Source organism: Cervus elaphus, chromosome 2 (genome assembly GCF_910594005.1).
Source record: "Cervus elaphus chromosome 2, mCerEla1.1, whole genome shotgun sequence".
In the NCBI taxonomy this organism is placed as follows: domain Eukaryota; kingdom Metazoa; phylum Chordata; class Mammalia; order Artiodactyla; family Cervidae; genus Cervus; species Cervus elaphus.
In genome coordinates this window covers 23,832,147-23,846,013 of record NC_057816.1, presented here as the reverse complement: position 1 = coordinate 23,846,013, position 13,867 = coordinate 23,832,147, and the positions used below count along the sequence as shown (strand labels likewise).

General features: G+C 40.7%; 1 protein-coding gene across 1 annotated transcript; it reads left to right on the top strand.

Annotated features, from left to right (window-relative positions):
* Positions 1–12,699: 12,699 nt before the first annotated feature.
* Positions 12,700–13,635, top strand: LOC122705484 (olfactory receptor 10G9-like). Its single transcript, XM_043920896.1, has one exon. The coding sequence runs from the start codon at positions 12,700–12,702 to the stop codon at positions 13,633–13,635; it is 936 nt and encodes a 311-aa protein (XP_043776831.1).
* The last annotated feature ends 232 nt before the right edge of the window (positions 13,636–13,867 follow it).

Here is a 13,867-nt window from a genome sequence, read left to right as displayed (position 1 = left end):
ACAACGATCTTGGAAAAGCCATTTCATCTTTCTTTACCTATTTCTAGAAATGGGGACAACTGTAGTGTCTACTTTATGGGGCTCTTGTAAGGATTAAACAAATTTACATAATTCACAGTAACCCTCAATAACTTTACCTGTTATGTGTCAGGCTTCTGTATTAGAGAATTCAGGCACTGCATTTGTGCCTCAGGTCTGAAGTGAACCTGTAACTTTCAGTGAGTTGTCAAATAGTAGATTTGAGTTCTCAAAATTTGCAGCAGCATCACAAAGAGGCTTTTCTCCCAAGACTACTGGTGACAGGGATCAACCACAGTGAAACGAAGAAATCAGGAAAGTGGCTAAGAGGGTGCTAGAGCTCTTTCAGACACCGAGGGGTTATGGGAAGTGTATCCTCCTTAAGTGTCCCCTTTCCCCACCAGTATTAGCTCTAATAGTCTTTTACCAACTGGAAGCAAGTATCTGAAATAATGTGTTCAGTTCAGTCACTCAGTTGTGTCTGACTCTTTGTGACCCCATGAACCGCAGCACTCCAGGCCTCCCTGTCCATCACCAACTCCCAGAGTCCACCCAAACCCATGTCCATTGAATGGGTGATGCCATCCAACCATCTAATCCTCTGTTGTCCCCTTCTTCTCCTGCCCTCAATCTTTCCCAGCATCAGGGTCTTTTCAAATGAGTCAGCTCTTCTCATCAGGTGGCCAAAGTATTGGAGTTTCAGCATCAACATCAGTCCCTCCAATGTACATCCAGGACTGATCTCCTTCAGGATGGACTGGTTGGATCTCTTTGCAGTCCAAGGGACTCTCAAGAGTCTTCTCTAACACCACAGTTCAAAAGCATCAATTCTTCAGCGCTCAGCTTTCTTTATAGTCCAACTCTCATATCCAGTGTTACCTTCTTGAGAATTCAGGGGTCACCCAGAATTACTCAGAAGGCTTTGAAAAGTGTGGAATGAAATTTGGCTTCCAGCTGGACAGCTAGCAGGCAAAAGGACCAAGATGGCAGCTGTGGCTGACCTCTTAATCTTCTCCTTCTACCCCGTGAATCACTGTGTATCCATAACCTTATTCCTTTCAGTCTTCATCAGTGCCACAGGGATGACTCATCAGTGAAAACAGGTGTTTTGGGGACTGAGGAATTTCCTGGGTCATGAGATTTTCCTTGTTAAACCTAAGAGAGTCCAGGGCAAACCAAGACAGGTGTGTACCTTAAGTAAGAGTCTAAACCACATAGACTCAGACAGCAAAGAATCTGCCCACAATCCAGGAGATCCAGGTTTGATCCCTGGGTCAGGAAGATCCTCTGGGGAAGGAAGGGAATGGCAACACACTCCAGTATTCTTGCCCGGAGAATTCCATGGACAGAGGAGTCTGGTGGTCTACAGCCCATGGGGTCACAAATAGTAGAACATGACTGAGTGACTTTCACTTTCTTTCAAACCACATGTAAACTAAATAATCTCCCCACATGTAGCTACAGAATCTATTCTGAAGCAACTTCAGAGGAAATTCTTAGAGGTTTCCTGGGCATTTCCTTGACTACTAACCTTTACTGGCATCACAGTGCCCAGGCAAAAATTCAAACATATTGGCATGCCCTATGGGAACAGAGACACTCATAACCTAATGTCGACATACTTCCTTAGCCTCTTCTCTCTGTGCTCCATTCCACAAATCTGTGCTGTAGTCAAACATTCCCCCCCCCCCCCCCATTTTCTTATACATTAGTCCCTTTAATAGGTACTGGCCCTGTTCCACTCATGCTTGAAAAATTTCTACTAATCTTTCAAGATCTCATTCATGTGTGATGTACTAAGTAAAGCCTTGCCTCCCTTTCCCCCCAAAGGCCTTTCATTCTTTGTAGCCGCCACAGTACTTTATTCACATTTCTATCATAGGCTTACTAAGCAAGTTGCAATTTACCCTCTGTGTGCCTGATCTACCCCATCAGGCTGTGAATTCCTACGGGGACTTTGTCTCATTTTTCTTTTCATACCAAATTTATAGCATACCTTGCATAGAAAGATTTTTATGTTTTATTGAATACAAGGATTCCCCTCTGTCTTGTCTGGATTCCCTATTATCTAGACCCTTAATCTAGGATGACAATCAGTTATATCTTATAATCTAAGTTCCCAAATCATAAGAATTCCAATACTGAGACTGTCACTACTTACTATATTGTTTGAGCAAATTTCTTAATATGCCTAATGTTGGCTTCTCATTTGTAAGAGAGAGAGAAGGAGGAGGGTGGGGGAGAGAGAGAGAGAGAGAGAGAGAAAAGAGGAGTTTGTGTTAATTCTTACCTGAAAAGAAATAGCTATCTTTTCTATATCAGTAAAGGTTCACACTTTAAGTTTTGTTCTCACATACAGAAAATCAATTTTCCTCCTAGCCTCAGTTCTCTTCTGTACTATAAATTTTTCTCTTGTCTCCCAGTTGCCTTGGCATCTCAGTCCTCATTAATTTTTATAATTTATTATTCTCTCTGCACAATACTGTATGCCACATGAAAGAACAGTGAAACAGCCTACTAGTCTCTGCATGAATCAAACACACAGCCTCTCTACCAGCCCTTGCTTACAATAGCTCAGATCCTCTTCCTAACCCCACTAGATTCCCCATAATGTAGATGCATGCGTGTGTGCTTAGGCTCCCCTTGTGGTTCAGCTGGTAAAGAATCCGCCTGCAATGCAGGACACCTGGGTTTTATCCCTGGGTTGGGAAAATCCCCTGGAGAAGGGAAAGGCTACCCACTTCAGTATTCTGGCCTGGAGAATTCCATGGACCATACAGTCCATGGGGTCACAAAGAGTCGGACATGACTGAGCGACTTACTTTCACTGCACAATAATCATTTTCCCACTGGAAGGAGAGAATACCCTATCAGTGGTTTTCCTATCGAAAGCTAAAACTGCTCCAGTCCTGTGGTGTAAACAGTTTAGTCGGTTTTTTATATTATCAGCATATGTTATATTCATCTGTGTAACGGGAAAAGAAGTAGTTTCCATAAGCAGGCTTGGGAAAAGGACATGTGTACCCACATACTAGCTTTATCTGGCCATTTATTTCCTGTATGAACTGGGCTAGGCTTGAAATAGATCCTGAAGCTTACCAGGGTTTAAAAACTGAGAGGTAAGTTGGCCTTCAGTGAGCAGAGTATAAGGTCCCTCCCTCCCTCACTTGTAAAGCCTAATGCTGGGTCAGCTGTCTGCACTGTTTCCAAAGTCTCTAACATACTTCTAAAAAATGCATGTCTCCCAGGGAGTTCTGTTACTAGCCCTCTATCTCCCTCCCTGGGTCTTCTCTGCTGACCGCCACTACCTGGATGCGACTCTGCCCCGGGGACACTGTGTATTGCTTGCCGCAGCTTTTTCACGCTCTTTGCTCTTCTTTGTAGAGGCTCCTTTCTGAGCTCAGCAGGTTCCCTGGTTCCCTCTTGTGACATGCTCTTTCTTGGCTTTGTCACTGAGCTCGTTTGGTGCACGTTTCTTGGCTCACCATCCTGTTTTTAGCTTTTTTGAAGGCTTTGACCTCTGGAGTCTCCCTTTCTGGCAAGTAGGCTCTTCCTTCCTGTATTCCCCATGGGGTGGAGGAAGGGGGCTGATGTCGCTGCTGCTTCACCCTCCAGAGGCTATTAACTTGCCCAGAAATAAGCTTCAGTGGGCTTTGTTAGCAGTGAAACGTGAACTGTGGCTACTCAGGAAGTTTACTTACTTGCTTGTAGTGTCCCTGTAGCATAGAGTCCTCCTAAGAGCATGTGGATAGATGTACAACTGATTCACTTTGCTGTATACTTGAAACCAATACAATATTGTAAATCAACTATACTCCAATACAAAATTTTAAAAAACAAAAATAGTGAAAAAGGTGAGTGGCCAAGATGGTGGAGTAGGAAGACCCAGAGCTCATCTCCTCCCATTGGCATACCAAAATTACATCTATCTACGGAGCTATTATTGATCAGAGTGACCTGACACCTAGAAGAAAATATTTTCTACAACTAAAGATGTGAAAAAGGAATCACAAAGAAATGTGTAGGAGGGGTGTAGACACATACCCATATCCCCAGATGAACAACACATAAAAGGGAGCATAATCAAAATTGCAGAAGTTCTCCCCAAGAAGCTACAACTTCAAGTTCCACATCAAGCTCTGCAGACCAGGGGTCTTGGCACCAGGAAGATGAGCTGCCAGAACATCTGGCTTTGAAGGCCAATGGGACTTGCTTTCCAGAGAGCTAGAGGGATGTAGGAAATGGAGAGTCCACTCTGAGAGGGCACACACAAAATTTCACATGCTCCAAGACCCAGGGCAGAAGCAACAACTTGAAAGGAACCTGGGTCAGATCCAAATGCTGATCTTGGAGAGCCTCCCGGAGAGGTGGGAGGCAAGTGGGACTCACCCAGCTACTGAGGACCTGCTGGTGGCAACCATTTTGGGGAGCTCACTCTACCCTGAGGACACTGATGCTAGCAAGTATCATTTGTAGTCCTTACTCTAGTTTATTAGTGGCTTGGACTTGACCCTTCTCTTCAGCCAGTTGATACTTCTGGCCAACCATCCAGTTTCATGGGGACACAGGTCCACCACCTGCAAGTCCTCAGTAGACCCCTCTGAGCCCCCAAGCTGCCCTAGGACTTGGTTCTGTTCAACAGAAGACAAGGGACCCAGCCCTGCCAGCCCCCTGGCTTACACAGTCTCTGCCCGCTAGAACCCCAGCCAACCACCTTAGGATCCAACTCCATCCACCAGTGCTGTACACTTTAAACTTACCCAGTCCTATATGCAATCATATCTCAATAAAACTGGAAGGAAAAAATAATAATAAAATAAAATGACTTATTTAAAAAAATATACACCAATAATGATTTCAAGTAAATAAAGCATACTAAAAAAGATATTTAACAATTATTTATTGATCTATTCATTACCCAGTATTATTTCAGAACTACAAATTCCTCTGTTATCATAATTAAAGGACTCCATATAATGCATTTACATAGCCTCATGTGGGATTTTTACCCACTGAGTAAGCAGTATGTCCTTTCGTATTTGGAAAAGTCCATGTTCTTTACAGAAGTTGCTTTTTTTCAAGGATAAAATGGGGATGTGCTCTAGGTCACTCCTCTAAGGGCTGTCCAAGCTCTAAATATGTTTGATTTTTAAGGGACTGCCAAGTTTTTCAAATTCCATCTAGCTTAGTCTCTTCTTTGCATACTGGATGATCTAGACAGTGCTGCCTGAAATAGTGTAGCCTGTAATAGTGCAACGTCCTCAGTTCATTTCAGTCACTCAGTCATGTCCTACTTTTTGTGACCCCAAGGACTGCAGTATTCCAGACTTCCCTGTCCATAACCAGCTTCTGGAGCTTACTCAAACTCATGTCCATTGAGTCAGTGATGCCATCCAATCATCTCATCCCTTTTTATCCCCTTCTCCTTCTGCCTTCAGTCTTTCCCAGCATCAGGGTCTTTTCTAGTGAGTTCTAGTGAGTTCTTTCAATCAGGTGGCCAAAGTATTGGAGTTTCAGCTTCAGCATCAGTCCTTCCAATGAATATTCAGGACTAATTTCCTTTAGGATGGACTGGTTGGATCTCCTTGCAGTCCAAGGGACTCTCAAGAGACTTCTCCAACACCACCATTCAAAAGCATCATTTCTTCGGCGCTCAGCTTTCTTTATAGTCCATCTCTCACATCCATACATGACTCCTGGAAAAACCATAGCTTTGACTAGAGGGACCTTTGTTGGCAAAGTCATGTCTCTGCTTTTTAATATGCTGTCTAGGTTGGTCATAGCTTTTCTTCCAAGGAGCAAGCATCTTTTAATTTCATGGCTGCAATCACCATCTGCAGTGATTTTTAAGCCCCCCAAAATAAAGTCTTTCCCTGTTTCCATTGTTTCCCCACATATTTGCCATGAAGTGATGGGACCAGATGCCATAATCTTAGTTTCCTGAATGTTGAGTTTTAAGCCAACTTTTTCACTTTTCTCTTTCACTTTCATCAAGAGGCTCTTTAGTTCTTCTTCACTTTCTGCCATAAGGGTGGTGTCATCTGCATATCTGAGGTTATTGATATTTCTCCTGGCAATCTTTATTCCAGCTTGTGTTTCATCCAGAATGGCATTTCACATGATGTATTCTGCATATAAGTTACATCAGCAGCCTTGGCATACTCCTTTCCCTATTTGGAACCAGTCTGTTGTCCCATTTCCAGTTCTAACTGTTACTTCCTGACCTGCACACAGATTTCTCAGGAGGCAGGTCAGGTGGTCTTGTATTCCCATCTCTTGAAGAATTTTCCACAGTTTGTTGTGACCGACACAGTAAAAAGTTTAGCGTAGTCAATAAAGCAGAAGTAGATTTTTTTCTGGTACTCTCTTGCTTTTTCGATGATCCAACAGATGTTGGCAATTTGATCTCTGGTTCCTCTGCCTTTTCTAAATACAGCTTGAGCATCTGGAAGTTCACAGTTCACATACTGTTGAAACCTGGCTTGGAGAATTTTGAGCATTACTTTGCTAGCATGTGAGATGAGTGCAATTGTGCGGTAGTTTGAACATCTTTGGCATTGCCTTTCTTTGAGATTGGAATAAAAACTGACCTTTTCCAGTCCTGTGGCCACTGCTGAGTTTTCCAAGTTTGCTGGCATATTGAGTGCAGCACTGTGACAGCATCATCTTTTAGGATTTGAAATAGCTCAACTGGAATTCCATCACCTCCACTAGCTTTGTTCATAATGATGTTTCCTAAGGCCCACTTGACTTCACATTCCAGGATGTCTGTCTCTAGGTAAGTGATCTCATCATTGTGGTTATCTGGGTCATGAGACCTTTTTTGTATAGTTGTTCTGTGTATTTTTGCCACCACTATTTCAATCTGAGTTAAATTCAAAGGGCATTTTTACAATAAGTAGTATGTGACATTCATGTATTAATAGCATCTTTGGCTTTAAAGTTCATTCAAATTCCAACCCTAGTACCTCTATAGGATAACTGGATATGGAAGCATTATCTTCAATTGACAGATGATGAAATTAAAACACACAGAGATGCAAGGAGTCCTTCCTGTCTCCTGATCAAGTACACTCTCTTAGGAGGATTCTATGCTACAGGGTGTTACAGAGTATTGAGAAGAGTTCCCTGTGCTATACAGTAGGTGCTTATTAATTATCCATTTTTAATATGGTAGAGTGTATGTGTTGATTCCAATCTTCCAATTTATCTCTTCACTAACTAATAATGATTTAATCATTTTTAAGGCCATTTAGGTTAGCAACTGTGAATTGCAGATCCATGTTCTTTGCTCAGTTTTCAAAGTTAAGAGGTGGCTCTCCATTTTTATTGATTTACAGGAATAATTTATTTTGAATTTAAGTTCTTTGTCCATTATCTGTATTACAAATACCATCTCATACCCTGCAGCTTGTCTTTCACTCTCTTAATGAGACTTTGTAATAAAAGAAAAGATAAATTTAAGAATGAGAGCTAGTAATGAAATTTCAAAAGATAACATTCACAATATCATCGAAAAGTCAAACAATTAAAAGATATTCAGCTTCAGTTTTCATCAGAAAGAGAAAAATTACAACACAATAAAATATCACTTCACACACCTTAACAGGGCCAAAGGGAAAAAGACCAATGACACCAAATGATGGTCGTATGTGAACCAACTGGAAATTTCATGCACTGACGCTGGGAGGATAAACTGGTTAAACTCTGTGGCAGAATCTACTAAAATGATGATAAAAATTCCCTGTGACTCAGCAGTTCCACTCCTAGGTATATAGCTGATAGAAATACATGTATATGTTTATACATTTCCAAATGTGTATCCAAAAGGAAGAGATATTATATATAACCTACACTATATAACATATAATATATAATATTATATGTAATACATTATGGGGGCTTCTCTGGTGGATCAGCAGTAAAGAATCTGCCTGCAATGCTGGAAACCACCTGCCAAGCAGGAGATCTTCCCTGGGATGAGAAGATCCTCTGGAGAAGGAAATGGCAATCCACTCCAGTGTTCTTACCTGGGAAATTCCATGGACAGAGGAACCTAGTGGACTACAGCCCATGGGATTGCAAGAGTTCGATATGACTTAGTGACTATACTACCACCACGATACATTATATATAGTTTTGCCAAAGAAAATTTCATATATACATACACACACAATATATGTTCTAATTTTTTAGCACTGTTTTTAATAAGCAAAATTGGAAACTATTCAAATGCCTATCTACGGTTGAATTAAAAATAAATTGTAGTATATTCACACAATGTGCCATAATATATCAAAGAGAATCTGTGCCTTGCAACTTCATGTATAAATGAGCTTATGCATTTATGATTTGTGTCCATTTGTTTATGTATGATTAGGTTCAAAATATTGAAATGTGTATATTACCAGTCCAAGTTCGATGCATGAAACAGGGCATTCAAAGCAGGTGCACTGGGATGACCCAGAGGGATGGAATGGGGAGGGAGGTGGCGGGGTTTGGGTTGGTGGGGGACACATGCACACCCGTGGCTGATTCATCCGATGTATGGCAAAGCCACTACAATATTGCAAACTAATTAACCTCCAATTAAAACAAACTAATTAAAAAAGCAAATATTTATTAAATGTCTAAATCAGTAGCTCTCAACTGTGATTTGAAAATGTCTGCAGAAATTGTGGATTGTACTTGCGTCTCTGTCTGGTGGTCATGGATGCTGCTACACATCTCCGGATGCACAAGACATTTCCTCACGACACTTGTTCTTGCCCACAATGTCCATAGTGCTGAGGCTGAGAAAACTTGATCTGGATCTAAAAGTAAGCAAAGATGTGTAAGACCACAATAATAGAAACTGCAAAACATTTTTGAGAGATCTATAAAAGTTGCTAAAGAAATGATGGATTATAAATTGCTCACAGCTCGGGGTTCACTTGTGGCTCAGATGATAAAGAATTTACCTGCAGTGCAGGACACCCAGGTTTGATCCCTGGGTCAGGAAGATCCCCCAGAGACAGGAATGGCAACCCACTCCATCATTCTTGCCTGGAGAATCCTATGGATACAGGAGCCTGGCGGGTCCATAATGTCGCAAAGAGTTGGACATCACTGAGTGACTAACACTTTCACTTTCACAGCTTGAAAGACAAGATTTTAAAAATTGTTTTTCTCCTCAAGGGCTCCCCAGATGGCTCAGTGTTAAAGAATCTGCCTGCCAACGCAGGGGACATCAGAGACGTCTCCATCCCTGGGGTTTGATCCCTGGGCGGGGAAGAGCTCATGGAGGAGGAAATGGCAACCCACTCCAGTATTCTCACCTGGAAAATCCAATGGACAGAGGAGCCTGGTGGGCTGCAGTCCATGGGGTCACAAAGGGTCGGGCACAATTGAGCCACCGAGCACACACATTCTCCTCAAACTGTTAACAGATTCAATGCAGTTCTAAATATAATCTCAGCACTTTATTCTGTAGACATGTGGACGCTACCTATAGTGTATATTCAAATGGAGAGAGATCCCAAAATGGCCAAGATAATCTAGAGAAGTAAAAATTAATAGATTCACAATACCGGATATCAAAAGGCACCATGTGGACTTCCCTGGGGGTTGAGTAGGTTAAGACCTTGGACTTGCATTGCAGGGGACCAGAGTTTGAACCCTGGTTAGGGAACTAAGACCCCACATGTGGCTTGGCATAGCCAAAAATAAATGAGTAAGTACATTAAAATATTTTTAAAAAGTCACTATGAAGGTTTCCTCTATATTCCCAAGTTTTATTTATGTATTATCTTAGTGCTTTGAGTTTCCCCTTTATTTAAATCTTTACTTCATCTGGGATTAACTGTATTTTAGATATGATATAAAGATGCCATTATTTTATAATAATCAGGAATTATAGTTGTAGTTATCTCATTAATTGAAGTGGTATTTAGAAAATTGGTTTAAGTTCCCAATTGTTTTGTTTTCTCTCTTATAGTATAATTATAAAGCTCTTTAACTTTATAACATATGATCAAAGAGAATGAGCTGCAAAATTTATATTTTAAAATGCAATCAATTTAGAGCATTATTTTTTATGGTTGGCTTGTTTGCTTATTTTCTTTAAAATGTCTTTACCTAAACAAATGTAGTAATGACTACCACAGATATCTAAAAATAGCTGTAAAACAGTTTGGGAATTTAGTTGTTTTAAATCACCTTAAAATGTGCTGAAAGAAAGAGTGAGATATGAGATGGAGCGCAGAAATAAGAGATGATAATTTGTAGGTTCTGGGCAATTTTAAGTTGAGAATAAACCATTGTGAGTTTATCTGCATCATTGATGAGGGAATAGGGTAACAGTCCTTCTTTCCCTTTAGGCAAAACTTGTCTCCAGACAGTTAGGCAAAACATGTCTCCAGAGAGACATGAGCTCTTCTCAGGAGTGTTCAAATAACAAACATATGGGGAGATATACATGTGATTTTTAAAAACTTTTAATTAGATTATTTTTGTTGTTTTGCTGATCATCCAGGAAACCCAAGGGTAATCCAATTCCTTGTGAAAGTAAATCACATTAAGCTCCTGTCTGTCTAGCTATGTTAGTTTCCATTCTTTGCCCTTCAACTAGTTGGGTCCTATGACAGAAATGAACTGCTCTTTCTCCACAAGCAATCACAGGTACGCCAGCTCTTTGAGTAGTAACTGGCGAACAAGTGCCTTGATGTAGCATGTAGAAAATTAAACATTTTGGCAGGGTGGGGGGTAAACACAAATGAGTTTTATATTGTAATGAATCACATAGTGCAGGTGAGTTCTTAGGAAGGTAGATTTCTCTCATTTCCCCTTGCTTTCCTTCTTAAGCTTCCATTCAGAGATAAGATATTGTTAGATTTCCTTCTAAATGTGGTTATCAAGTCCTGTCTGTCTGTCTTTCACTCTGTCTCTAATTTATTCTTTCTCTCTCTCTGTATGTGTGTATGTATATATACAAACTGCACACATATATATACACACAACATATACGTATCTGTATATATACAGTTAGTAATGTGGACCTATGAATAGTTACTAAGTTGCTATGGCATAAAAGACAAGTCAAACACTGATACCTCTCATTGATACTTCTGCCTTAGGTCTCAGGTTACCTTGCAATTCAACTGATGAAAATTTTCATACTTTAGTCTAAATGTGATTTTTCCTTTTGATGGGACCCCACTGGTACAGTAGAAATTTTAGAGAAATTTTGCATTTGTTCTGTTTTTTGAGTTTTGATATCCAAATAGGTTATTAGGGTCAGTGTCTCTGTTATTTACTCTTTCATTTGAAATACAGCTTTAATGTAGCTTAAGGCACATTGTGTGGAGACAGGATCCATTGTGTATGGGTTTTGCTAAGAGCAGAGAACCTCATTTCTCTCATGTTAGTGAATCTTCACTTGAAATATACTAACAATCTTGACCTTGACAATATTTTGGATTAAATGAAAACCATCATTTCTGCCTCACTTTCCATAGTACACAATTCCAGTGTTTCTTGATGTTATGCTAACATAGGTCCTTTTCTTTTACAAAGGTTCTGTGTTTCTTGTCACAAGTAGTAGGTTTTAAATAAGAATCTGATACTGGATGGAATTGTCTTCTCTTGTGAGGGCATCACCTGGATTCATGAATATGAGAAGTAGAAGGTGGGGGGAGGAATATCATCTCTAACAAAGCCAATACAAGAAAATACTTAGATATTTAAGATGGCAATATGTGTCAATATACTGAAAGTCAGGGTCTACCCAGTGGATTGTAGTTGGGAGAACACATATGAAGTTTATGTTCTTAGAGCCTCACACAAGACTATCTAAAATAAGGCAAGCATGTGGCCAGCAGTGTTATGAGGGTTGCTATTTTCTGGATCATGTGGGAGGCTGTAGGGATTCTATATGGAGTTTAGATTCTTAACCTGCTCTGAGAGTATTTCCTGTAAAAGCAGGTAGTGGTGTTAGTGAGACGCCAGTACCAATACCAGTGGTGAAATCTTCCTTAAAGTTGTAGCTTTGAGATTGAGAAGTCTCTATAGCACAATGAGAATTTACTCTCCCTCTCTACTCACCTCTCTGTCCTGTCTCTCTCTCCATATATCTATATCTACATATTTAAAAAAATAAGGCAGCAGCTTCATATAGTTTGCTTTCATTTATTGAGTACCTATTAACATAGGCACTTTACTAAATACCTTATGTTTATTATCTTACTTTGTACTGACCTCTTCGCTGAGACAGGTAGGTGATCCTGAGCTTCAGGTGAGATTAGAGAACAAGCTGAAACTTTGGTTTCAACATTGTGAAGCCTGGGGCAGAGGACCAAGCTGACATGACCCACAGAGAATACCAAATAGAAAACTTGCATTGTTTTATGGTGCTAAGTTAGTGACAATTATGATACACCAATAGAAGTTTACAATGAATTTCTACCAATTTTTTTGCATATAACTGTGTATGCCTCTATGTCATTGAGAATGAGAGAGAAGATGAAAACATTCTATCTCCTTTTACAAAGGAGACTTGTGATAAGCAAAGTGGAGTATAACTCTAGAATTATGTATGATATGTGATGCAGACTTCATACAGAGAATGAGTTGTCAATTCTCGACTAAATGCTGGGTGCTCTTGATATTCCCATATATATAGAGAGAGATCAAAAGCGTGGAGACATGACAAACATGAGCCTAGTGACAACGTTCATCCTCATGGGCCTTCCCCACACACCAGAGCTGGACACATTCCTTTTTGGAATCTTCCTGGTGATCTATGTCCTCACTGTGGTGGGGAACTTCCTCATCATGCAGGTGATTATAGTGACTCCCCATCTGCACACCCCCATGTACTACTTCCTAACCAACCTGTCCTTCATTGACATGTGGTACTCCACGGTCACTGTGCCCAAAATGCTGATGACCCTGGTGTCCCCAGAAGGCAGTCCTATCTCCTTTTCCAGCTGCGTGGCCCAGTTCTACTCCTTTGACTTTCTGGGCAGCACCGAGTGCTTCCTCTACACCGTCATGTCCTATGACCGCTACCTGGCCATCAGTTACCCCCTCAGGTACGCCAGCATGATGAGTGGGAGGACGTGTGCCATCCTGGCCACAACCACATGGCTCAGTGGCTCTCTGCACTCTGCTGCCCAGACCACACCGACATTCCATTTGCCCTTCTGTGGACCCAACCAGATCCAGCATTACATCTGTGATGCACCGTCTATCCTCAAAGTGGCCTGTGCAGATACGTCCACCGTGGAGATGGTGATCTTTGTCAACATTGGGTTGGTGGCCTTGGGCTGCTTTCTTCTTATTGTGCTGTCCTACGTGTCCATCGTCCGTTCCATCCTGAAGATCCGCACTTCAGAGGGGCGATGGAGAGCCTTCCAGACCTGTGCCTCTCACTGCACTGTGGTCCTTTGCTTCTATGTTCCACTTGTTTTCATTTACCTGAGACCAGGCTCTGAGGAGGTTGTGGACAGGATTGTGGCTGTTTTCTACACTGTGCTGACACCCCTTCTGAACCCTTTGGTCTACACCCTGAGGAACAAGGAAGTGAAAAAAGCTCTGTTGAAGTTTAAAGACAAAGTAATGTATTCACAGAGCAAATGATCTCTGCAATGTAGACTTGCTCATTTAAAAAATATAGTATTAAGTAGTATAATATAGCATAGAAATATAGTATAGTATAATATTGTAATATAATTTCTTCAATGTGAAATGTATTTTGTCAATAGTTCTCAATATTAAACTTTAAACAAACTACTTAGAAATATTTGTTTCACAGATTTTTTTGAGGGATTTAAAAATTGCAATTTTTAAAGTTACAGTGAACATGCTATTC